Here is a 25,345-nt window from a genome sequence, read left to right as displayed (position 1 = left end):
ACATTATGAAGCTAAAAAGCTTTGAACTTCAGAAATGTAGATACATCAACCACTGAAACAAATTATTTGTATGCTTTTCTTCCTTGTGACGTTTCAGTATCCTCAGGTAGCACAAAAGGTTCTTTTTTTTGAAATAGCTGAATTATGCTATAATAAAGCTTACTGCCAATTGAGCTAATAAATATTCTAGCAAATCTCTAACATACTATCAACGCAAAATTAACTCCCAGCAAATAATAGATGAACTGTGAAAAAAAAAAAGATCTTTGTTAATACTAAGTAATACAGATCATCAGCTACACAACCACCGAGTGGGAAATCAGTTTCCCATATCAAACATGAACCCTGATTCCTGCCATTCAATTATGCTCACTTTTGGAACATCTAATATTTCACTGATAAGCTCAGGTTGTACAAAAATTCAAATCCAGCCAAACTGAACCCTACAAGTGAAATAACTGTTAAATTTATAGTACAAGTATAGATCACATTTTGTAAGTGATCTTTAAATTAGAAACTAGAACCTTGCCTCTCAGCAACACCCACCATTATTCACATTATAGCTGGTGTACACCATTTCGGTGGGTAAAAATCATTAGCTAGAAATAACCGAATCATAGCAATCTGCAACTGTTACAATTGTCAATAAGTGTGCATCCAGTTATTAGGACATGAAGCTTAGATGCAGCTTCCACCATAATCATTCAGGATCTGAAGAACACTTAGAGCTGATACTGCAAGGTTGGGCAGTCCTCAAAAGGCATTCATTTCAACATAAAGGTTAAAGAATACAAAATATATCATGAATGGTGAATCATTAGCAAGCATCCATACAAAAAATTGTGAATGGAAGGTAAACTCAACTGTTTCTTTTTAAAATGTACATCATGAAGATAAAGAAACAACCAGCTACCAAAATGTGTGTACCAATTTCATCGTCATCCATGCAGATAAGAGTTGACTTTGAGAAGACGTGAAAGTCATTCTAGGCATTGATAGAAGCAACCTCCTTCCATATGCTGTCCTTGCCAGGGTGATTCTCTATTTTCAGATAGAAATATTGAATAGAGATGCAAATCATTTCCTAATCCAGCTGAAAGACTTTTTTTAAATAGGTTTCCACATTATTCAAGTTCAGATGCTGAATGTAATGACTTAGAATGGCTTCATTGCATCTCCATACCTGATGAATAAATTTTGAGCCAAGAGATGCAAGAATATGTCCATCTAGCACTTCATTCCACTACTAAAGCAGAATGCAGTAACAATGAAGGCTGTCTACAAATTTGACAGAACGTATTCTTTGGCCCAATTATTTTCTGAACCCAAAATTGTCACGATTTGCATATGAGTGGGCTCCATTGCTCATTGAACCATCTTCAAATTTAATTCTTCTGTAAAAAAGTAAATAAGCTGCTGGTGTCCTTATTTCATCCTCACTAATTGGGGAGACATGACTATCATCAAAATTATACCACCTGTTTTCATCTAGAAGCTGCATACAGAAAATGAGCACAATAATTTGTTAGAAAGTAAAATTTAAGAGTACCATACAAATCAATAAGCACAAACTACAGTCAACCAATGAACTTTTTGAAAAAGCCAAAAGCAAAAGGAACAATTCATGCCAATTTATTTTTGGCCTTTTTAAAAGACTTTTATTAAGTAATGTGAAACTTCAGTGCCAAGATTGACATGGGAGGGTATTCACATTCCTTAATGAATGTGACTCTCTGGCAGGTACAAATTCAAACAGAAAATTCCAACTTGTCAATTCTAAAGAGAAATGAGATTATTCCAAGAAAAGTGTACACAGAAAACACATAGGACGTGAGGAAGTGATTCTTCTGGTTTTACCTTAACGTGGGCAGTATAATGACCACTTCCCATGCTACCATAATGATTACTGACAGCATACAGCTGGTAAAGATGCCTCTGCAGTCCATGTCTTCTTGCAACATACTTTGTCAGGTCAAGATCATGAATAGGAAAGTTTACAAGTGTTTCCAATTTGTTTTTCATTGACCGACTATATGAAAATCTCTTCAAATGAACAACTAGAACTTTAGGTAACCTCCATAAATCTAACTTTTTGCTAGCTTGTCGTCGTTCCTTACAGCAAGGGCAATACCTGAAATCCATCTCCCGGATCAAAACACAATCATGAAAAAACTGTCATGCACACAGATATTAAACAAACAGATGCATAATTCTGAAAAGCCTGGAAATCTGTTAATTCTCTTCATACATAGCTCTTTTTAAAAAGCAATTGATTCTCAGGGCAAGAAAGAAATTACTAACCACATGTGTTCAGGTGCCAGAGGCTCTTCACTTAAAAAAGCCTCCAAACATGCATACAATGAGATAGAATCTTGCCTTGCTTTCTTTGATGCCAAGCCAAGCTTAAATACTTCAGGTAAAATTTCAAGATAACGTGTGTCATATCTCTCTAATTCTTTCTCTGTCCAGTCCACAAAGACATGAATTATTTTACATGTACTTGATATTGAAACTGATTCATCTTCTGCTATAGCAATCTCTTTAGTTACACTCTTTTCATCTACCAACCACAGCCGAAATGATGAAGTGCACTTCAATACATTACAAAGGCCATTATCTTTAATCTGATCAGCATGATTTGAGGAGCTGCTCATGCTAGCATCTAAGGGCTCATGTTTTGGAATCAATGCCGTAGCAACTTCCTTTAGCATATTTGTATCTCCTTCCAACTTGCACCCAAATGCCCCTGTTGGCTTAAGATGATCTGATGACGTGAAGCTTTTACCCCTCAACATGGGGGCAAGCAAAGTTTGAACAATCAAACGAATATCAGCTCCAGTGCGGATATCATCTCTTAAGCTTGCTAACAATGGTGTTCCGTAAGCTTTCCACGTGCCATTATAGTTGGTAGAATAAGAATACCTGATTTGAAATCATTATAAACAAATGATACAAAATGTTAAGGCGGTGTTGAAAGACTGAAACTTGAGGTACCTAACATGGGAGCTATGAGACAAAAAATATATATCTAATCAATAAACAAATATCACCTATCTTGTTTTCATGAGAAGACAAACTAAACAGGATTGAATTTCTTAACTTTCACCATATAAGATTGAACAATAACTTGAGCATGAAGCACAGATGAAGTACCAGAATATGCAGCACCTTTTCCTGTCTTAAATTAGAATGAGACACTTAATTCCAACCATATGGCCAGGGCGTAGAAATAAACTATGTCAATGCATGTTAAATTGTGTTTTTTTTTTTTCATGATACAAACCTCGCTGATCTTTGGACTTCGTATTGTTCATTCATAAGTTCCAAAAAATAAAGATAGTTGTATTGGATTTTATTTAGTACTTTGCAAGAATGAGATCATTAACAGACACATATTGCCTACCATCAAAAAGAGACCAAAGCTTCCTTCATTGACGCTGTATATGGTAATGATATTATAAAAATTACTTAAGGAATAACTATTTTATGCTTGTTCAATGTCAGACTCGTTCTGTATCCAGTAAGCTAGGAGAAGAGATTAGGTATGATACTAGGTGTTTTAAAGGCCATTAGGGGTGGTTGCAAGTCAAACATTCACAATAAGAAAGATTTGGGCTTGGAAGTCAATGGACACAATGGATTTTTTGTTCCATTGCCACAGCCACATCCAGAATTTGGTTAACAAATTTCCAGCAGTGCCATCTTACACAAGTAAAAGGCACGGGGTCCCTGATAAACCACACATCTATTACAGCTAAAGAACCAGAAAAATCTTTGCAGGCAGCCAAATAGCAATAGATACGTTTATATTGATGCAGTCAAAGCTCAAGGACCTTGCACAATTGATTTATGATAAAATCAACAGGTTGATCTATGATTGGTTTGATGGTTGGTATAGCTTTTCAGCCCACCTGTATGTTTGAACAAGTCAACTACTATAAAGGCCAAAACAATTTTAATGCCAAGCAGAATAAAAATAATTGGTTTATATATTTTAGAAGAAAAATACTAGTTTGAATTGTTCCATTATTTCATGAGTTTTTAAACCATTGACACAACCTTAGTTTGTTTCATATATGACATAATTCAATAATGCCATATATATATAGTGTTGGGTCTGGGCAGGGTCCCATGCAGAGCTGCGAGGACCCACGGCATCAAGCTCAAAAGTTCGTCCAAAAACATTTTTTTTTTTTTATTATTGAATCCTAATACAGGTCATTATGAAGCCTCCAAAAACACTTTTTTTCACATTTGCTCTCTCCATCTTGCCAGTTTGAAGCGAGGTGATTGTATTCGATGGCAGAGTGCCAAATACCTTCCAGAAAGCAGATTTGACATTTCAAGTATTTAATTTTTTTATGATTACCTTTCACATTTGGCATTGACCAATGATCAGGCACCATAGACTCATATTATAAGGATTTAGTATTAATTTTGTATATTTCTCTTTTTTTCTGTATGAATAATGCAGATATATATATCGACACACAGACACAAACGGACCCATACAAACTATAATGGAAAAATAAAATTGACAAACCCACATACCATGTTCTCATATCCGAACCCGCACTGAAAACTTATATATATCTTGAAATGACAGCTAAAATAATCATCTCGAATCAGCTTTAGAAAAAGTCAAAAACAGCTTGGAATGAACTAGAAAGGCTAAAAAAACACCTCCACAAAGTGTGGTCATCTCTAGGCTATCCTGGGAATGTGTTTCTAGCACAAGAAACATGGAGATAGGTTGTAATGTCCCCACTATTGGGGTTAGCGGGAAAGGAGTAAAACCTTCAAAAGAAATGTCAAAATAAAACAATAACATGTCAAACTATTTATTCTACCCTCTATCCTAACCCCAAACCTTAAAGACGTCTTTAGATTAGGTTTCGTAACCCTTAGTTATTCCAATGTCTACTATGTAGTGCACCCTTTAAGGTTCCTCCTAACGATCCATCCTCTATCCAAGGCCAATCACGTATGCATATGTTCACATCATCAGAATATTTAGGTATGTGGTGATTATACTAGTCCTAGTCATCTCAGTCAAATGGAGATTACAACAATCTCACATACCAACATTATAGGGACTATATCAACCTCCATGGTGTCAGTGAAATGGAGATTTTGCCAATCTCTCATACCAACACTACAATCTCATCCAGCCATTTATTCAAGGGTTACTGGTGCAGGAGCACCCACAAAGATCTTTTCTTGGGATGTGCCCAAACCATTGTGGAGTCAGTTTTCCTATTCTATAATGATCTAGAACATTCTGTAAGCCATTTTGGCAAGATCTAGAACATTTTGTAAGTCGTTTTGGCAAGAGGTCTCTTTGGGTCGGTTTTCCTATTTTGTAATAATCTAGAATGTTTCGTAGACTGTCCTAGCAAGTATAAATAGAGTTTTTAAGTTTAGGTTTAGTCAAGTTTTTGGATACGAAGTTACAGGGAGAAGAAATCTGTAGGAGCAAAGTGTTTATATTGTTCATTTGATGAATCAATTAAAAGAATATTGTTATCTATCTCTTTCTAGTGCTGGTTCCTTTTGTTTTTGCTTCCGTTGAGTTTATCTCTGCATCATTTTTGGTATCAGAGCTCAAAAAAAGGTCTAGGAAAAGGTGAATTGTGAGTTTGTGTTTGTTGTGACAAGTTGGAAAGAGAACCTGTAGAGTGGCCAAAAGACTAGGTTGAGTGGAAAGAACCTAGATAGGAGAAAATGGTCACAAGAGGAGATTTATCTCATGATAAGAGGATACTTTTAAATGCATGAGTTTCATATTGTGATTTTTAGAAAAAAGAAAAGAGAAGAGGAAGCTAGAATGAATCAAGAGATAGAAGAGAAATAAGATTCCTAATGAGGGAACTTTAAAAAGGGGAAGAAAATTTAGCGAGACTAAAAGTGTTGAAGAAAAATATGGAAAAAGAAAATAGTGATTTGGAGAAACAATCCATTGAGATTACAAAAGCTTGTGAAGATGGAATAGAGAACTTGGTTGCCAATGAAGAGAAGACTTGTCCATTGGAAGGACAAAATGAACAAATTGATGCTGATATAAAAAGTTTGCAGCAAATAGTTGTTGATGAACCTTATGATAAAAAGGTTCTTGAAGATAGGAAAGAGGTTGAAGTGGTAATTGTTGATGAGCCTTGTGATGAAAAGGTTCATAAAGATGGAAAAGAGGTGGATGTGTTGGTTCTTGATGGAACCAAGAGATGGCATTTGAAGTTAAGAAAGAAAGTGATATGGCCTATTAAAAGGATAATAGCAAAGAAGAAGACTGATGATGAAGCTAAGAGGATAGATAAGGATCAAATAGTGATGAATTTGTCTCCAAGCATAGAGATATTGCAGCATAAAGACATTGTAAAAACGGATCCAAAGGTTCCTAGAATGAGCCAAATTGATGAATTCATATATTATGAGGTCCCATTTGCTTTTTCTAATCCATTTATTGCAAGTTTGCACGAGTTCTACCTGAATTCTTATGTGGAAGAGTTTTATGAAAATATGAAAGTTGACTTGGGTACTTGGCAAGAGTACAAACACCAAATACCAAGGAATTGGAAGACAAGAAAGCGGAAGGACAATGCAAGGGACTTGGATTCTATTGTCCCCAGGTGTATGGTGCAAGAACACCCACATAAAGATCTTTTCTTGAGATGTGCCCAAACCATTGTGGGGTCGGTTTTCCTATTCTGTAATGATCTACAACATTCTGTAAGCTGTTTTAGCAAGAGGTCTCTTTGGGTCAGTTTTCCTATTTTGTAATAATCTAGAATGTTTCGTAGACCGTCCTAGCAAGTATAAATAGAGTTTTTAGATTTAGGTTTAGTCAAGTTTCTGAATACGAAGTTACAGGGAGAAGAAATCTGTAGGAGAGCAAAGTGTTTATACTGTTCATTTGATGAATCAATTAAAAGAATATTGTTATCTATCTCTTTTTGGTGTTGGTTCCTTTTGTTTTTGCTTCCATTGAGTTTATCTCTGCATCAGTTACACTAATCTCCCACACTTGTGTGGTAGCCATTTATACAAAGATAAAACTAACCTCCCACACTGGCACTATGAGATATCATTAATCAGATCTCATCCATTTATATAAAGAAGATCCCAATCCCTACACTGGCACTTAGCCATTTATATAGAGTTGAGCACCATCCTATACTAACACTATAAGAGTTTATCTATTAATTCCCCATAAAGAAGATTATACAATTAACTCTTTGTATTTAATAAACATGATATCAAATCTTGAATGTCATTTTTTGGATTAATGAAAATTCTCAATAAATAATATTATTTTTTTAACTTCATACATTAATACATACATACATATATATATATATATATATATATATATATATATATATATATATATATATATCAGTGTTACCCCAGCGGGGGGGTGCGGCGGTGCGGGGGGACATCGGGACGAGTTTCGAGTGTGGGAAAAAAAGGCCTCAATTTGGGGACGGCGGGGGGACAACGGCGGTGCGGCGGCGAGGTGCGGACGGGGGGGGGAGAAGGAGGGGAAGGTGGTTGCATAATATATAATATATATGACTAAAAACACTAATTATGAAATGATACTTCAATATATTATATAACATACCAAATATAGTTGAATAGAGAAAATTGAAATGTGATTCACAAACCATAAGTTCAAACTTGAAACTTCATAACCGTTACCAGTGACCATTTAACAAATTAACTTAGTTCAAGATGCAAGATTCAAAATTCATTGTTCAAATATGAATATCATATATGATATAATATAAAGATGCTCATGATGACAGTGAGTTGAGTAGCACGAAACAGTGAAATGAAATAATGTATCATAGCCATATCAAAGTGAGTACAATCAACAAAAATGACAAAATGTCAATAATGAGAATGGAATTATCCCAAGTGCTCTCTAAGCATGCATAAAATACAAATAAAAAAGGAAAAGAAAAAAATATTTTTTTTTAAACTATTTGGGCCATTCACCCTGGTAGCACCCCGCAAGCACCCTGAGCGCACCCACGAACCACCCGGGTGCTCAACTAGTGCGGCCGAGGTGCAGCAGCACATTTTCGACCAGCAGGGGTACTTGGGTGCGTGCACACACCAGGTGCTTCAAGTTTTTGACGGATTTATATATAATGCATTTGGTCTCATATTAATGATGGGGGACGAAACTTTTAAACATTTTACCTACTTTTAAGTACCCTTAGATATCTCCTTGTACCTATTGTACGTGTTCCCTTGTCTCCACATCATTGTTGTTTTAATCCATGTATGTCCTTGTTCAACATTCCTTATCCCCTGTCTTTTTCGCACATGTGCTTTATTTCTTCTTTTATGATTTTTGTTCTCCTTTCTATGCTATATATAACACCCCTTGCTTTGAATGTATTTGGAAGATTATGTATTTAAGAATTCTTCCTTGCCACTAGAAAGGAATGGAATTACACTGCCATATCTTATTATTGCCTTTTCTAAATGCCTATTTAACAAATTGTTTTTCCTTGTCAGTTGCTTATCATATGGGAATAAACTTTTCCTTCCTTTTTTAATTCCTATCATAAATGTGCCCCCCGTATGCTCTCTTCCCACTGTTACTTAACACCTTGGGTCTTAAACAACACTTTATTCCTTCCTTTTTCTACTGAAGCTGACCATAATGGTATTAATGCCAAAAGATAAAGATCTCTATCGCAGCTACAATCTCCAACACTTGTTCTTAGCGAGAGAGATCTTTAGCTGAATAGTCACACAAGGCTGCAACGAAAATGTCAATGATAAAATCTAATCACATAGATCCTATAAAATACATGAAATCACTCAACATGAAAACCCTACAAGAAAAACGACCAGTTTTCATCACAAACTCTCAATGTGGTGCTGTCATGGATTCTCTCAACATGACAAACCTACAAAAATCACAATTCCTTTCACCACAAACTCTCTCAACGTGATGTTGTCATGGGATCTCTCAACTTGACAAATTAGCAAGGTTTACAACCAGCATTTTATCACGGACTCTCTCAACATCATACAATCATAGACTCTGTCAACATAACTTCCAACTCCCATCACGGCATCTCTCCACATGATGACATCATGGACTCTCTACACGATGTTCATTATGAATAAATCATAAGTTAAAGAGTTATCAAGTTGTCCTTACAACTTATTATTAATTTCATGTGAACAATAACTCATGAGTCACAGTTGGAACTATTTTCCAACAAGAGTCTCAAACTCTACAATGAAGAAGCTTAGAGTTGAAATTCTTTTCCAATAAGAGTCTCAAAATTTATAGTGCCAAGCATGAATAAAATTGGCAAGGATTTTATAAATACTCCCTCTTAATCAAGAATTATTTTGATCACACCAATAAGCAAGAGAATGCAACCTTCCTCTAAGGCTGAGCATCTCCCTCTGAATATTTAACATCAAGGCAACATCCCCATCTCATAATTTGATGCATCATTTTACTGCAACCAAGAGAGAAAAAGAGATGAATAATATGAAAACTTATATGATTCCTTGCTAGCAGTAAAAAAAACTTTTGATAGTCAAATCTCCTCATGAAATCATGCAGATCTTCCAACAGCCAGACCATTTTATTTTACAAGCTGCGGGAAATTGCGAGTGACATGCAAGCAATGAATATTTTCATCTTATATTACAAGCTAAATTTTTAGATCAATGATAGCACAGCCAATGTGGGATTCAAAACCACAGCATTGTCACTTGCACCAGCCAGCTGCCCATAACGCTGAATAGTAGTCCTATTAACTCTCTGCATTTGTGCGAACACGTCAATTTGTGCTTGCATATTGATATCATCCTGGAACTCAATGGGAGCATGTATCTATTGACAATTGGCTAATGAAGATATCTAATTGTTGTCATTTATGGCAACACATGATGTACATGCTTATAGGAAACCTCAGATATAGAGATACTTAACATTTGGCATTCAAAAAATTGTCTAAGTATGAATTTGGTATACAGCAGTGTATTGTTTTATATGTAACTTGTTACTGACGTCATATTATGACTAGCGAAGTTAGATGGAGATAGTATACATGTTGATGATGACGTGTATAACCTCGAAAGTCAATACGGACTGTACTGAAAAGAGATATTTGTGCTTTACCAATGAAACAGGACAGTAGAATTAAAGAAAAGGAAATAATTACTTGACCAATTAGGGCCGACATCCTAGATGTTTACTCTAAGTTGGAAAAGTATATTATGGTCTTAGCCGACCTAGCAGCAATTTGTGTTAAGGCATGGTATTTAAGTAGATGACATCTTCCGAATTAAAGTGTTTTTTTGGTGATTAAGTTGTGCAAGTATTGTGATATACGAACTTACTATAAAAGTGATATATGCGAAGTTTTGTAAAAGCTATTATGTGATCCGAGACTGTGCTGAAGATAAGAGATCAGTCAAGGAAGAAGTTACAAAATCTATATTCCAAAAGTCTAATTACTTGTTTGGGCAATGAGCTCTTCTTGTAATTGGAAGTGCATGTTTGGGCAATGGGCTCATCTTGCCTCTATTATACTACAACTCCTAACAGAGTTGGCACAACTCCTAATAGGGTTGGAATCTCCTAACAAGAATTCAAAGTCTCCTAACAAGGACTCTCTATATTAAATTTGCTCATTGACTCCTAATAGGGTCCATCCTCTAACAAGGAACTTATATATCAGTATACCATCCCCACCGGGGTTTTCCCTTGACCAGGGTTTCCCTAGTTAACAAAATATGGTGTTATGAGTTATCTTTGTGTATGGTTATTGTTATTGTTCAGCATTACTTTATTACTTTGTTATGTATGGTTTAATATAACAAATAATATCCATTTGGCATCTAAAGTTTGTAGATTACTGATTCAACACCCCCCCCCCCTCTCAATAATTTCTATTTCTAACAATTGGTATCAAAGCACAGTTATCAGAAGAGGTTTAATAGCTTGAGTATGATCCCTACAGATATGGAATAGTTGATGAAGAATCTTGAAGAGGCATTTGAACAAATTGATCTCCTTACTGAAGAAAGAGATAAGCTGAAGGATAGATATGAAGACTGCAAAGTATATATTTGACAATTGAAGGATAAGATTGAACATCTCAAATCCAAGCCTAAATCTACTAAATATGAAACTAGTGATGATGATTATTCAAAGCTGAAGACAGTACAAGATCTTGAAGCATGAATTGAAGATTATGAATCTGAAGTTAACTTTGAGGAGTGATCCTAGCAAAGTTGAATCTGATTTGAAGACTATGAATATAGATCTTAGAGCTAGTCTAGCAAAAAAGACATTTGAATTTGAAACATTGAAAGATCATGAAGAACTTCATAAGTATAATACTGTTGTGAAAGCTGAGTTAACTCAGAGCAAGCAACAACTTAAGCTTTATTTTAGTAGAGAAAAGCTTGATGATTCAATGTCAATACAGAGACCTACTTATGATAAGACTGGTCTTGGTTATCTATTTAACATGTCTGCAAGGAAACCTCAGATTAGATCAGATCTGAAGGAAAAAGATAAATCTGATGATAAGATTGAATCTACTCAATCTTTTGATAAACCTAAAGAAGTTGGACAAAACAAGGAAGTTGAGATTTTGGATGAACCAAAGCAAGTGGAATCCCCTAAAGAAATCAAGTATGAATTTAAAGGTAAGTGTTTTTCATGTAATGAAATAGGTGATATGAAAAGAGATTGTAAAAATAAGTCATTTAATCATGTTACAGATTTTTACTGTCATTATTGTGGAAACCTAAATATGATAATGATAGAAGGACAATGAGGAACAAAAAAATGTAGTCAGTGAACTTTGAGAAGAACTCAATGAGGCATTTGCAAAAGGATTAGACATCTCTAAAGAAAAGCTAGAAAATGATGAGACAGGAAGATCGAAGTCAATAATCGAGTTTGATTAATTAAGTTGAATTAAGCTTGTTCACAGCACCAAAATTTGTAACTTCACTCAGAGATCGAAGTATAGGTAGCGAAGTTGGGAAAAGATATATCAAGATAAATTTAGACTGTATCTAAGCTCGTTTGTAATTTGGAGCTTATCTAAACTAGTTGTGAAGGAATTAAGAGTTGCTGTTATTACAAAGAAAGTCAATTCTGTAGCTGAAAATGAAAACTATGTTCTTACTAAAAATTTCGTGGAGCGAAGTTTTGTGGAGCATTGTCATGATGGAAAGAAGCTATGGTAAACTTTGGATAGCATCTGAAGATCGGATAGAAGATTTTGAGCAGATATTTGATTTCTAAATGCAATTGACAGCTTTTTCGTATTTGCGAATACACAATTAATGCAAGTTTGAGTTGAAGGAATAAAATGGAGTACAAACTTGATTACCACTTCATTGTGATTACCTTAGAAGCATAGAGCACTCAGAAGCGACTTGAGAAGGCAATTTCGAAGCAAACCCTATTTTCGGAAAAAGGTATTTTATTGTATATCCACAGAATTTATTTGACAAAAGTTCATATTTGTTAGAATCACAGATATGTTTGTAGTTCATAATGTTGAGAATGAGGAGAGACTGAAATTGAAGGTTGTTTCCGTGAAACCCGTAGAAGGAAACCCTAATTCAGCATTATCCATTACGCCAAACAATGTAGTTTGTTTAGAAGATGTGGGAAGTTCTCTGAACAGCAAGTTTGAATCTATTGGAAGTGTGTATATGAACAAGGATATGGAATTAGTCTTTAATCACGATATGACTTTGAAGCCTGGATTTGAACATTTAAGAGAACTAGAGCTGTTCAAATATCATTTCTATCGAGAATTGGACACAAATGAGTGGACACAAATCATACTAAGTAGAATACATGATGAAAAACTATGGATGGAAGATAGTGTAGTTGATATTTCAGCCAACCTTATTCATGAGGTAACTGGCCTTAGTAAACAAGACAGTGTACCTATAGGTGAGAAATTGGTTAAGAAGAAAGTTGAGAGTTATACCAAAGCAGTTTATAATGGAAAGGCCATGGTGCTCAGCACCATTAAACAAGATGATGTAAGATTCCTGAGTAGAATCTTTGCTTACTCCTTATGTGCAAGTTCTAAGATTGATGAATTGTCAGCTAGATTCATCTATGCAGCCTACAAGATATGTGTTGAGAAGGAACAAGTTAACCTCAGTGAAATTCCAAGAATGCAACTTCTTGAGAACCTAGAGAAAATCAAAAGGACTAAGAATGGTGTGTTTAGATTTCAATCACTGATCAATCATTCATTCTTTCATGTACTAAAAAGATTTCCATATTTGTCAATCACATAGATTATGAGCAGTGATAGATGAGAAGATCACAGAAGTATGTAGAAGACATCCAACAGATAAAATATTGGATAGTGGGAACTTGATAATGAAAACATTTTAGAATAAGATGAGACAGAGATTCAAAATTGCACCTGCAATTGTAGATAGATTTAAAGAAGACATTTGTGTCATGGTTGATACAAATTTTACTTATATTCAGGCAGTAGAACCTCGGGAAACATTTCTTGATCCCTTAGGTTATGAATTGAGTGATGAAACAGTAGTTGGATACATTGATTTATTGTTGAAATCTGAGAAGGACCAAGCTGAGTGCAAATTTGGAACCTATGATGAGATTACCCAATCAGCTCATCAAGCATTCTTGGAGAAAGCATCTCACAAGAAAATAGAGGCAATAATGAAGAAAGCCTTATTAGAGGCCAGTATGACTAAGAGTGAGTCACAAGCAGTCAGGCAGACTATGAAACAAGGTATATTGAATGTGCAACCTTTGTCAATGTCTATTGCAGAGACATCTTCACAACAGAGCATTCCTTATGCAACAGTATCAGATGTTTAGCCAAGTGAACCGAAGAGGAAATCAGAAAGATTAGTGGAAGCTGTGACCACTAAGACTAAAAGGGTCAAACAACAAGCCACTGGACCAAGAAAGAGACAAAAGACATTGTTGACAATTGTTGAGTCTAGTGAAAAAGAAGAACAAGAACAAGAAGTTATACAAATAGAAAAGGTAACTACTTCTAAGCAATCAGCAGGAAAAACTCAGCAACCCTGGAAGCCGAAGATAGAGAAGATAAATTCAACTATTGCTAATGAAGGAAACTTTGTTAACTAAACAAATTTTATGACTTGTATAATAACTTTGAGAAAGATCAATTTGATATCTCTATTGTAATGTCCCCTTTTTAGCATTCATAGCATGATGTTGTCGTTAGCCTATTTCCCCACGGTCCTGTAGGCTAACCAGGACATTAAAGGGGCTTAGAGGCCATTTGGCCTAGATAGTTTCAGTTGCAGGTCTTTTTGAGAGGTTTTGAGGCAACTTTGGGCATCCTTACTATTTATAGTAAGTCATCTTGGATATGGTCGAACATCCAGTGGCATCAGTATGTCGATGGTAATTGTTTAAAATCGGCAAGAAGACTTGTTTATCATTGATAAGATTTGTTATGCATTGATAAAGCTATTTTATAAAGTTAAATTTAAATATTTAACTTTATTAATGTATAGACTATAGTTTGTGGGAAATATTTAAATAAAAAGAGTCCCCTTTATTTTATAACACATTGGAGACATAAGTTACATAAAGGGAGTGATGTTTTATCCCACATTGAGAAAATGAAGGATTGAGCTCTTGTGAGAACACTATAAAAGAAAGGGAAGAGCTTTTTTTTAGTATGCTTGGAAATATCAAAAAAAAAATTGAGAAATTTTCTGGAGATTATGTCTCAATAGTTTGAAGGACGAAATCCCTTCAAGCTAGAAATCTTGATGCCATTGAAAGACATGGTCTTGAGATTCAATAGGGTAGCAGTTTGAAAAAAGCAGATACGAAAAAGCAGTCCAAAAAAGCGGAACTGAAAAAGCAGACCGAAAAAGCGGAACCAAAAAAGTAGGCCGAAAAAGCAATCCGAAAAAAGCAGTTCAAAAAAGCAAATTGGAAAAGCAAAGCAGAAGGGGCAGCATTGAAGAAAATTATTACAGCCATCTACAACCAGGTTCTTTTGTTAGTATTGCTTTTTAGGGTGTTATAAGCTTTCAGCTATAAGTGTGCATTATACCAGCATTATCATTTTGTAATCCATGTAAATGCCAAACTCTTGGCCATATTTCATGAGCATTGTAATTTTCATTACAATTAAGAAGATAATAGTTGCTGGTGTCATTTAAGCAATTTAATATCATTATTTATCAGCTAGTTAGTTTGCATACCAACTATTTGTAAAAATGTCAGTTGGCTGTAGGTGTTCATTTCTCAAGCTTAGATCATATATATGCACTGAATATTGTCAAAATTAGTAGCACACTCATGTTAGGTCATTGTGTAGTCCATTGTAGTCTTCTAGCACAAGATTCTCATTGATGCAAATTGAAGAAAAAGTCATTTGAAGCTAGCTGAAATACTATATCAGTCATACGTCCCTTGCATGTGAATTGTTTGATGAAATTTCTTGAGCTTTCATCAGCATTTTTTTGAGAGCAGATTAGAAGAAGGTTATTACAGTGGTATCAGAGCTTGCTTTCAAAATGTTTGACGAAATGTCAAACAACTGAAGTATAAAAATTTTTGGTGTTTGAAGAAGTTATAACCTATTGGGGTTATTACATCTATTGTGAGATACATAATAGCCAATAATCTGAAACTCAAGGATATTGAAGGCATGGTAAATCAGAAAGTCTATGACAAACTCATTGAAAAGAAGGCATCAACTCGAGAAGAGTTCACAGAACTTTGGAAGTCTATGATAAGAACAATATGCGAGACTAATGATGAAGAAGAAGTTAAGAGATTGTTGAACAATCTAGCACCATACTTGAGGAACAAGGTAAGACCATTCCTGTTTATGGTGGGTGAGAAAGATAAAATTAGAAGTGAAACTGCGGCAGCCATAAGTCAAATGATGACAGAGTCCAAGGCAACATCTTCACCAGCACCCAAAACCACGAAAGTGTCAGTAAGTGGTGACACAATGCAGATAGAGCAAACCAATGTTACCATTAACATTGATGATACTAACCCGTTTGAAAGCTCTAAACAAAATGAACCTCATACCGAGGATATTGAAGATCAACTGAAACGAATTGAAGAAGAGAAGAGGTTATTAGAGGAAGAGAAAAGGAAAATAGAAGAGACCAAGCAGAAATTGCTTGAAGATGAGATGAAAAGAAAAGTTGAGAAAGAAAAGAAAAGATTAGTTGAAGAAGAAATGAAGAGAAAGTTAGAGGAGGATAAGAAGAGATTAGAAAAGGAAGAAAAGAGAGAAAATGAAAGAAAGGAAAGAGAAGAGAAAGAGAAAGAAGAGAGAAGAAGAGTCAAAGAGGCAGTTGAAAAGAAGCAAAGGGAAGATGACACTAAACCTTCTAGTTTATCTACTCCGCTTTCGCTTGCTAGCCTAACAACTGATGATGATGATCAAACTGGCTTGATCTCATCTTTGTGAAAACTTATTGAGAAGAACAGGACAGTGAATAGCCTGCAAAGAACCTTGGTGGAGGTTACTAACAGATTACATAGTACTCTAGCAGTGTAGCATACAAAGCCAGATCCTAAATAGAGGGCACAGGCAGTGCTAAAAAAATTTGATTAGGAATTCATGAATTTGCTAAATGTTGCAGAATCTAAGGCACAGATCTCACATGATGCTAACTTGTTTAGCACTATTTGTCAAAATATTAAGAATGATTTGATAAGTCTTGATACTTATATCAACAAACTTCAAAAATGTCAACATGATGGCAAGGTACTGTACATTAAGTGTACCTTATCTCACAAGTTGACTAAGGATGTTGGTAGTCAGATTGAAGTTAAGATGAGTGAGCTAGAGGCTCTATCTAGCCAGTTACAACATCCTTCTAGTAAAATTGATGATTTTGAAGGACAAGTGGTCAATATTCATAATGATATCAGGAAACTAGAACTTCGGAAGAAACAAATTTTGAAGAGAGTACCAGATTTCAGAGAGTCTATTGCTCTGAAAATATCTATTATTGAGAAAAAGTTGGAGGAATGTGTCAAGGCCAACGACACTTATTCTAACTTTTTATACTCTAACCTTAATGCAGTTGAGATTGCATCATATGCCTTATGTGCAATTCTCACCTCTGTTGAATCAACCAAGGATACATGGACAAAAGGTATGGGCAATCTTAAGGCAAGTTTTGATGATTGCATGAAGATGCTATCAGCTTAAGATAGAGGAACAACATTTTTTACAGCAATTTTTGACATTTTTTGACATTCTAACCTTTGTCATTGATGTCAAAGGGGGAGAAAATGCATAAGAAATTTATAAATCAGGTAAAGAGAAGATAAAATTGTAAGATATGAAATCATATTGTAAGGGGGAGCATATGTAAGATGGACAAGTTGTAATAGATGTAATGTTACTGTATTATTTTTTTAAGTTTTTAATATTTAGCCAATTTTTCCTATTCTGTTGCCATCAATGCCAAAGGGGAAGATTGTTGACAATTGGCTAATGAAGATATGTAATTGTTGTCATTTATGGCAACACATAATGTACATGCTTACAGGAAAGCTCGAAAATAAAGATAATTAGCTTTTGGTACTCAAAAAATTGTCTAAGTATGAATTTGGTCTATAGCAGTGTATTGCTTTGTACCTTGTTACTGACATCATATTATGACTAGCGAAGTTAGATGGAGATAGTATGCATGTTGATGATGATGTGTATAACCTCAAAAGTCTGTACAGACTATACGGAAAAGAGATATTCGTGTTTTACCAATGAAACAGGACAGCAGAATTAAATTAAATGAATTATTTTGTTTACAAAATAATTACTTGACCAATTAGGGTTGACATCGTAGATGTTTACTCTAAGTTGGAAAAGTGTATTATGGTCTTAGCCGACCTAGTAGCAATTTGTGTAAAGGTGTGGTATTTATGCAAAAGACATCTTATGAAATAAAGTGTTTTTTTGGTGAGTAAGTTGTGCAAGTATTGTGATATGCGAACTTACTGTAAAAGCGATATATGCGAAGTTTTGTAAAAGCTATTTTGTGATCCGAGATTGTGCTGAAGATCAGAGATCAATCAAGGAAGAAGTTACAGAATCTATATTCCAGAAGTCTAATTACTTGTTTGGGAGGTGAGCTCTTCTTATAATTGGAAGTGCATGTTTGGACAGTGGGCTTATCTTGCATCTACTATACTACAACTCCTAATAGGGTTGGAATCTCCTAACAGGGATTCAAAGTCTCCTAACAATGACTCTCTATACTGAATTTGCTCATTGGTTCCTAACAGGGTCCATCCTCTAACAAGGAACTTCTATATCAGTATATTATCTAGTGGGTATCATCCCCACCGGGGTTTTCCCTTGGCCAAGTTTTCCCTAGTTAACAAAATATGGTGTTATGAGTTATCTTTGTGCATGGATACTGTTACTATTCAGCATTACTTTATTACTTTGTTATGTATCGTTTAATATAAAAAATAATATCCAATTAGCGACTCAAGTTTGTAGATTACTGATTCACCACCACCCCCCCCCCCAGTAATTCCTATTTCTAACAGTATCTTTCTTTGATAATTTATATTGTAAATGTCATTATTGACCATCTCATCGCCCCTAATGCCTACTCAAAATTCCAAACAACTTTTCATGGCAAATAAAACAGAATGTCTAAGAAAACATATGAAGATACAGAGAGTATCCATGAAGCCCCGGAAAAGAAATAACTTATCTTAAATATTGTCATTAAATCACAGCTAGTCTAATGTGGAGAGATACGAGAATGACTCGATGAATGACCTGTGCAGCCATAACATAGACAGTAAGACAAGTTTTTCAAATCATATCACCATTTGAAGATGAACATACAAGAAATCACAACAGCAGCAAAACGTACCAGAGTAATGGCAAGACAAACATAATGCAGAGTTCCTCGGCTTTTCTTTTTCTAGATTCCATAATCGTGCCTTCTCCTTCATTGCTAGGAAAACAATAAAAGAGAAAAAAGACTAATTAAACTCAATCATAGATCATAAGCACTGCTGGCTTGAATTGAAAGTTGTGGATCATTGGCACTCTGAGAATCGATGCCTACAAGTCGCTTTGGAGAACATGAAAACATCAACAAGGAGAATCGGGGCTTTCTTTGCACGATATGTCTAATTCACACCCTAGCCCTTCAAATGTGAGTTCGAATTTCCCAAAAATAAAGTGTCCTCAAAAACATTTTTGTCCAACTCATTCTAAAAAAAATACAATGCTAATTACTAAAGGACAGCAGCTACACCAAAGTTTTATTGTCCCGAAAGGAGATTCGAGGAAGGAGACAAAAAAAAGCTTACAGAGAAGAGTAATGACCCAACATCACCATAAATCAACGGACATACAAAACTTAGAAAATGAAAGGGTGAACAATTGGTAGTGATGACTCGAATGCCAAATAAAGAAACAAATATTGCTGATTAATACCAAAGACACAAAATAAACTCCAGCTGATCAACGCACATTGAGCTTAACATGAAAGAAACAAGTGGAAAAGAAAGACCGGGCTTCATCATGGACATACACATAGATGAAAGGCACAGCACGAACAAGAAGAAGAAACAAAACAGAAAATGGACTGAGAGCAACTTAAACCTTTTCAGATGATAAATTGCAATTCAAATTAGCCCATCAAATCAGGCTCATTCCTGGCTCAAAAAATGCATACGAAGACTGGCCAACTCTATGGAATGATGAGAGGATATTGCATAAAGATCCAAATGGAAAAATCTGTGCATGAATATTTGAGAAGACTATCTAGAACCATCATAGACATGAAATCTCAAAAAAATAACACTAACAATGAAATAGTAATCTGACATAAACATGGGCTAATGGACAAAAGGGACTTCTTTTAATGTTGTTATGTAACTTCACTCTAATACCGTCTTCAGAATTAAACCCAGAAATCGATGATACAAAGCAATAAGGAAAACATAAAAGATACAATATACACTAGACGTTATCTAGGAAAACAATTCTAAAATTGAAGAGAAAACCCAACCACACAACAAATATTACTTTATTAATAATAGAATGTTCAAGTGTACAATGCCTTTCGCTTGATGTGATACAAATACTGTTGACGAGTCATATACCAAAGACACGATATACTCTAGGTGGTCAACGCACATCGAGCTTAGCATGAAAGAAACGAATGGAAAAGAAAGACAGGGCTTCATCATGGACATACGCATAGATGAAAGGCACAACACAAACAAGAAGGAGAAACAGAATGGAATATGGATTGAGAGCTACTTAAACCTTTTCAAACGATAAATTGCAATTCAAATTAGCCCATCAAGTCGAGCTCATTCCTAGCTCAAGAAATACATAGGAAGATTGACAAACTCTCGAGAATGATGAGAAGATATTGCATAAAGATCCAGATAGAAGAATTTGTGCATGAATATTTGAGAAGACTATCCAAAACCATCATAGATATCAGATCCCAAAAACAAAACATTGACAATGAAATAGTAATCTGATATAAACACTAGCTAATGGACAAAAGAGATTTCTTTTAATGTTGTTTTCTAACCTCACTCTGATACCATGTTGAGAATTAAACCCAGAAATCAATGATAAACAGCAATAAGGAAAACATAAAAGATACAACATACACTAGAAGTTATCTAGGAAAACACTTCTAAAATTGAAGAGAAAACCCAACCACACAACAGATACCACTTTATTAATAATAAAATGTTCAAGTTTACAATGCCTTTCATTTGATGTGATATATATTAATATAACATATAGAGACTCTTCACATTACAACTAAAGGTCTCTTCAAGTTCCCAAAACATGACTATTTGTATTTCCATGCCTCAACACATGTTGTATAACACGTCTTAATATTTAAAATTACAATTTATCATAAATGTCATTTTTGGCTTAAGGTGACCATAATGGTATTAATGCTTGGCGATAAAGATCAATATCATAGCTACAATCTCCAACAATAGGATCATATCCGTACAAGGCTCTGAAAGGGGACATTTGAATAGACATATGGTGAGTGGGATTATAGCAATACTCGCACAAATATATCCACTTCACCCAGAATCGTTGATGTGTTGACACAATTTTGCAAATAGCCCTCCACCCACTTATTAACAATCTCATTCTGACCATCAGTCTAAGGCAAGTAACTAGTGCTCAGAATCAACTCTGTCAACCTGAGCAACTCTTGCAAGAAGTGGCTCATGAATTGACTATCTCAATCACAAATAATGCTCTGTGGTAAACTATGCAACTTGAAAACCTCCCAAAAGAACAACTCATCTACCTGTGCCATTGAAAATTTAGTGGTGATAGGAAAGAAATGCCCATATTTGGTGAGACGATCCACCACTACAAATATGCAATCTCTGCCTTGGGCTTTCAACATGCTCACAATGAAATCTATAGATAAGCATTCGTACTTCCTCTGAAGGATAGGAAGTGATTGTAATAAACCAGATGGATAAGTATGCTCTTGTTTGTTCTGCTGACAAACAAAGCACTCTCTGACATGTTGATGTACATTCGACTTCACGCCCTTCCGTATCAATCTCTTTTGTATCGGTCTATAGGTCTTAAAGAGCCCAAGATGTCTGGCTAATGGGGAATCATGAAAGGCTTGCACCACAACTTGCCTAACACTTGATCCTAGGACTAATAAAAGCCTTCCCTTGTAAATGATCAACCCATTTACAAGAGTATACCTGATCTACTATATAATACCATCAACAATACGAGATGCCCATTGATCCTTGGCATACTGAGCAATGATCAAGTGTCTCCAATCTTCATATATCTCTATGATAACACATAAATGGGGTCTCTATGAAAGTAAATCAACAACTACATTCTAAGTACCTTTAATATATGAAATATCAAAACCATTATAAGGGTGAAGTTTGTTGATCCACTTCTATTCTCTTTCATTGAGATCCCATTGTCCAAGAAATGTTTCAAGCTATTATGGTCAGTTTTGATGCAAAAATTTGTGCCAACTAGATACTACCTAAACTTGGCCAAAGCATGCATAATGGCCAACATCTCCTTGTCATAAACACTAAGAGCTCTCTCAAGATCCCAAAGCTTCCTGCTCTCAAATGCAATAGGATGGTGATCTTTGGAAAGAACAACACTAATGCTTTCACCTAAAGCATCACAATGTAACTCAAAAGGCCCCAAAAAATCCAACAATGCTAGCATTGAGCACTATCATAATCTACTTAAACTTCTCAAAGTAGTCTTGTGCTTGCGAGGTCCACACAAAAGCACCCTTACAGGTCAAATTAGTAATTAAGTTGCATGACATTAGAAACCTGCCACAAATCTGCGATAGAATGCACATAGACCAATAAATCCTCTAGTTGTGTCACATTCTCTGGTGTAGGCCAATCAAATATAGCAAGAACCTTATCAAGATCCATGCGAACTCCCTTTTCACTAATAATATGCCCAAGATAAAGTAACTCTATCATACAGAAGGCACATTTGGACTCCTTAGCATACAAGGAAGTCCTATCCAAAATATCCAACACTATATCCAAATGCGCTACATGATCATCTCGTGTCTTACTGTACACAAGAATATTATCAAAGAAGACCAGAACAAATCTACTCAACTGATTATGGAAGACTCCATTCATGGTAGATCGGAATGTCGTAGGAGCATTAGTGAAACCAAAAGGCACAACTAAAAACTCAAAGTGACCATAGTAACATCTAAATGTTATCTTCTCGACATCCTGCTTTCGAACTCTGATTTGGTGATAACCAGACCTCAAATCAATCTTGCAGAAGTAGTACACCTCATGTAACTCATCCATGCATGGGATAGGATATCAGTTCTTAATAGTCCTCCTATTCAACATTCGGTAATCAATGCACATCATGAGTGTACCATCCTTTTTCTTCGCCAAAACAACTGATGAAGCAAAAGGAGACTCAACCTAATGTGACCAACAGCGAGCAGCTCCTAAATAGACTTCTCTGTCTCATTTTTCAAATGCTTAGGGTGTTGGTCATAGTTACACCATCGTGGGGGACAAGAGGATAGCAGAACAAGTGGACAAGTTTTCGGAACGGGGGAAGAAAGGGGCCTTAATTTGGGGATAGCGAGGGGATGGTAGTGGGAAACAAGGGGGGTTGTATATACTATACATATGGTACTTAAAATGTTAGTTATGAAAATATGTATTGCAATATAAGATACAAAGATGTAAAAGAGTAAATACTCGAACATTGCATTGAACTGGAACATTGACCATTGAACATTAAACATAAATGGTTGAAACAACAAATAGACAACATTAGGACGTCTCCCCATCCTCAACAGAGGTGGTGGGATCTGGTGGTACCACTGGGGATAGGGGGACCAAGTCCCCAAGTCCCCAATGCATCCCTGTCTCTGAGTTGTGGGGCGGGGGGTGGGGGTGGTGCACGTCTCCGTATTACTATGGTTCCATAAGGAGTAGTCATAATGGACTTAGTAACCGCTCTAACTCAATAGTGTTCTCTATGCCTCTATCAGCTAGCCTACCAAATGGTAAATCACTAAACACTTTAGAGTGTTTACTTCTAAGATGCTAAATATCGAGATGATAAGCTGATTTATCTGCCCCACCAAGTATAGATAACATTGTACACTTTGCTGCCCAATCAACTGCATCATGATCAATGAGACGATGCATACATCTAAATGGAATCAAATTCAAATTGTTGTCCCTTATAGCCTTAAGGATAAGTCTTACCATCCACAAACCTTATTTCCATCTTCTTAAGGCTGAGATAAATATCCTCTATAGTGTGTAGCCAGCTCATCCCAAAAACAATATCAGTACCTCCCATGTCAACAACATAAAAATCTGTCTTAAACACATAATTATTTAGCTTCATGGGAAGCTCAGAAATCACCTTTATTACACTTAAAGAGTGTAATCGTTGATCATCTTAACTCTAATGCCCTCCAACTCCTCAGTATGAATGCCCCTCCTAGAAACCAGCTGTGAATCAATAAAACTGTGAGTGGCACCTGTATCTAGTAAAGCAATAACTCGTTGCCCTACAAAGAGACCACATAATTTGAATGATCCTTTCCCATGCTAGAAGGTGCACTACATTAAGATTAGAATCATCAATAACTTCTTCGCTATTAATAGCACCCTCATGCATCTCTTGTTCATTTTCAGCCGGATGTTCCATAAAATCAGAATTCTCTTCCTCGTCATAAAACCACTCCATCATCCTATTTTTACCCTTAGGCTTCAAAGGGCAATCATGTTTTTCATCATAAGGACCCTTACAATAAAAACAAAGTCTTTTCCTCCTTAGATCATTACATGCTTCTTGATCTAAAGGGGCAGCTCTTAGAATCAGAATTCTCAACCTTCTTCGGGGCTGCCTTGCAGTCATAAGATAAAGTAGATGGTTTAGAAGCAAACTTGCTTCATGGAGTAGCGATTTCCAAATTCCTTGTCATCTTCCTAGCTTCCTGCAAGCTAAGTGGATCAAGTGACTTAACCCAACCTCTAAGAGGCTCAACTAGTGCCTCAATAAAAAGCATCACGTGCCTCCTATCTGAATGTCATACACTGTCACCAATAAGCACTAAAACTCACCAATGAATGTCTCAAGACCTCTAGTCTGTCTCAACTGTGATAACACATAAAAATACGACTCGGGGTCCTTCCTATCAAAATTTTCTACCAATTTATCCATAAACACCTAATAGGTTGTAATCTGATCATGATGTAATGAAACCAACCCACAGTACTACTAGTCATGGGCTATACCATCCAAATGCAGTACAACAAATCATATATTGTTCTCCTCAAATGTAGGACTTAATCAGAGATATATATTAAGGTTTTGAACCCAATCTCTCGAAATAACCTACCCACTTTCATCGAAGTGAGTCAAAGTCTTCTTGTTGGTTGCTTGCTTCAGAACATTTTGTCTAGGCCTCTGTCTCATATCAGGTCTAGGCCTACCTTTAAAATGTCTCTCTTTTGTGTCAAAAACCTATCAAAGTTCAAATTCTACTTAACTGCCTTTGGTGAAGCATCCCTCTTTACAAAATGGGCTACCACATCATCAACATTCAACTTAGGCCTCATTTGTACTCACCACATCCAACTCAGGCCTCCGAAAGTAGGTTGTTGTGGCCTGTCATGTGTACCTGTATGGTCTATACTGTAGTGGATTCTACTCTGCTAAGTTTGTCGGGAATATAGAATTGAAACCAAAGGATTTGGGATGAAGTGAGTTAAACCCTTTAGAGAATC

The 25,345-nt window shown here is 35.7% G+C and overlaps 1 protein-coding gene across 3 annotated transcripts in view; it reads right to left on the bottom strand.

Moving 5' to 3' along the window:
- Nucleotides 1-248: 248 nt before the first annotated feature.
- UBP5 (ubiquitin-specific protease 5) overlaps nt 249-25,345 on the bottom strand; it is a 146,624-nt gene continuing 121,527 nt past the window's right edge. The window contains exons 11-14 of one of the 3 annotated variants that reach the window (XR_016358102.1): nt 2,302-2,922; nt 1,858-2,131; nt 1,184-1,495; nt 249-1,041 (exon numbers count right to left, since the gene is read on the bottom strand). Coding sequence is in view for 1 of the 3 variants with exons in the window: in XM_089807590.1 (XP_089663716.1) it covers nt 1,313-1,495; nt 1,858-2,131; nt 2,302-2,922 (1,078 nt within the window). In the remaining 2 variants the exon portion in view is untranslated. Of the gene's footprint in view, nt 1,496-1,857; nt 2,132-2,301; nt 2,923-25,345 lie in introns of all 3 variants that reach the window. The other 2 variants (XR_016358103.1, XM_089807590.1) reach the window with 2 other exon arrangements.

Source organism: Cupressus sempervirens, chromosome 10 (genome assembly GCF_028749045.1).
Source record: "Cupressus sempervirens isolate cs-2001-9-10 chromosome 10, ASM2874904v1, whole genome shotgun sequence".
Classification (NCBI taxonomy): Eukaryota; Viridiplantae; Streptophyta; class Pinopsida; order Cupressales; family Cupressaceae; genus Cupressus; species Cupressus sempervirens.
The sequence above is the reverse complement of the archived record's forward strand: the minus strand, read 5'-3'. Positions and strand labels throughout refer to the sequence as shown.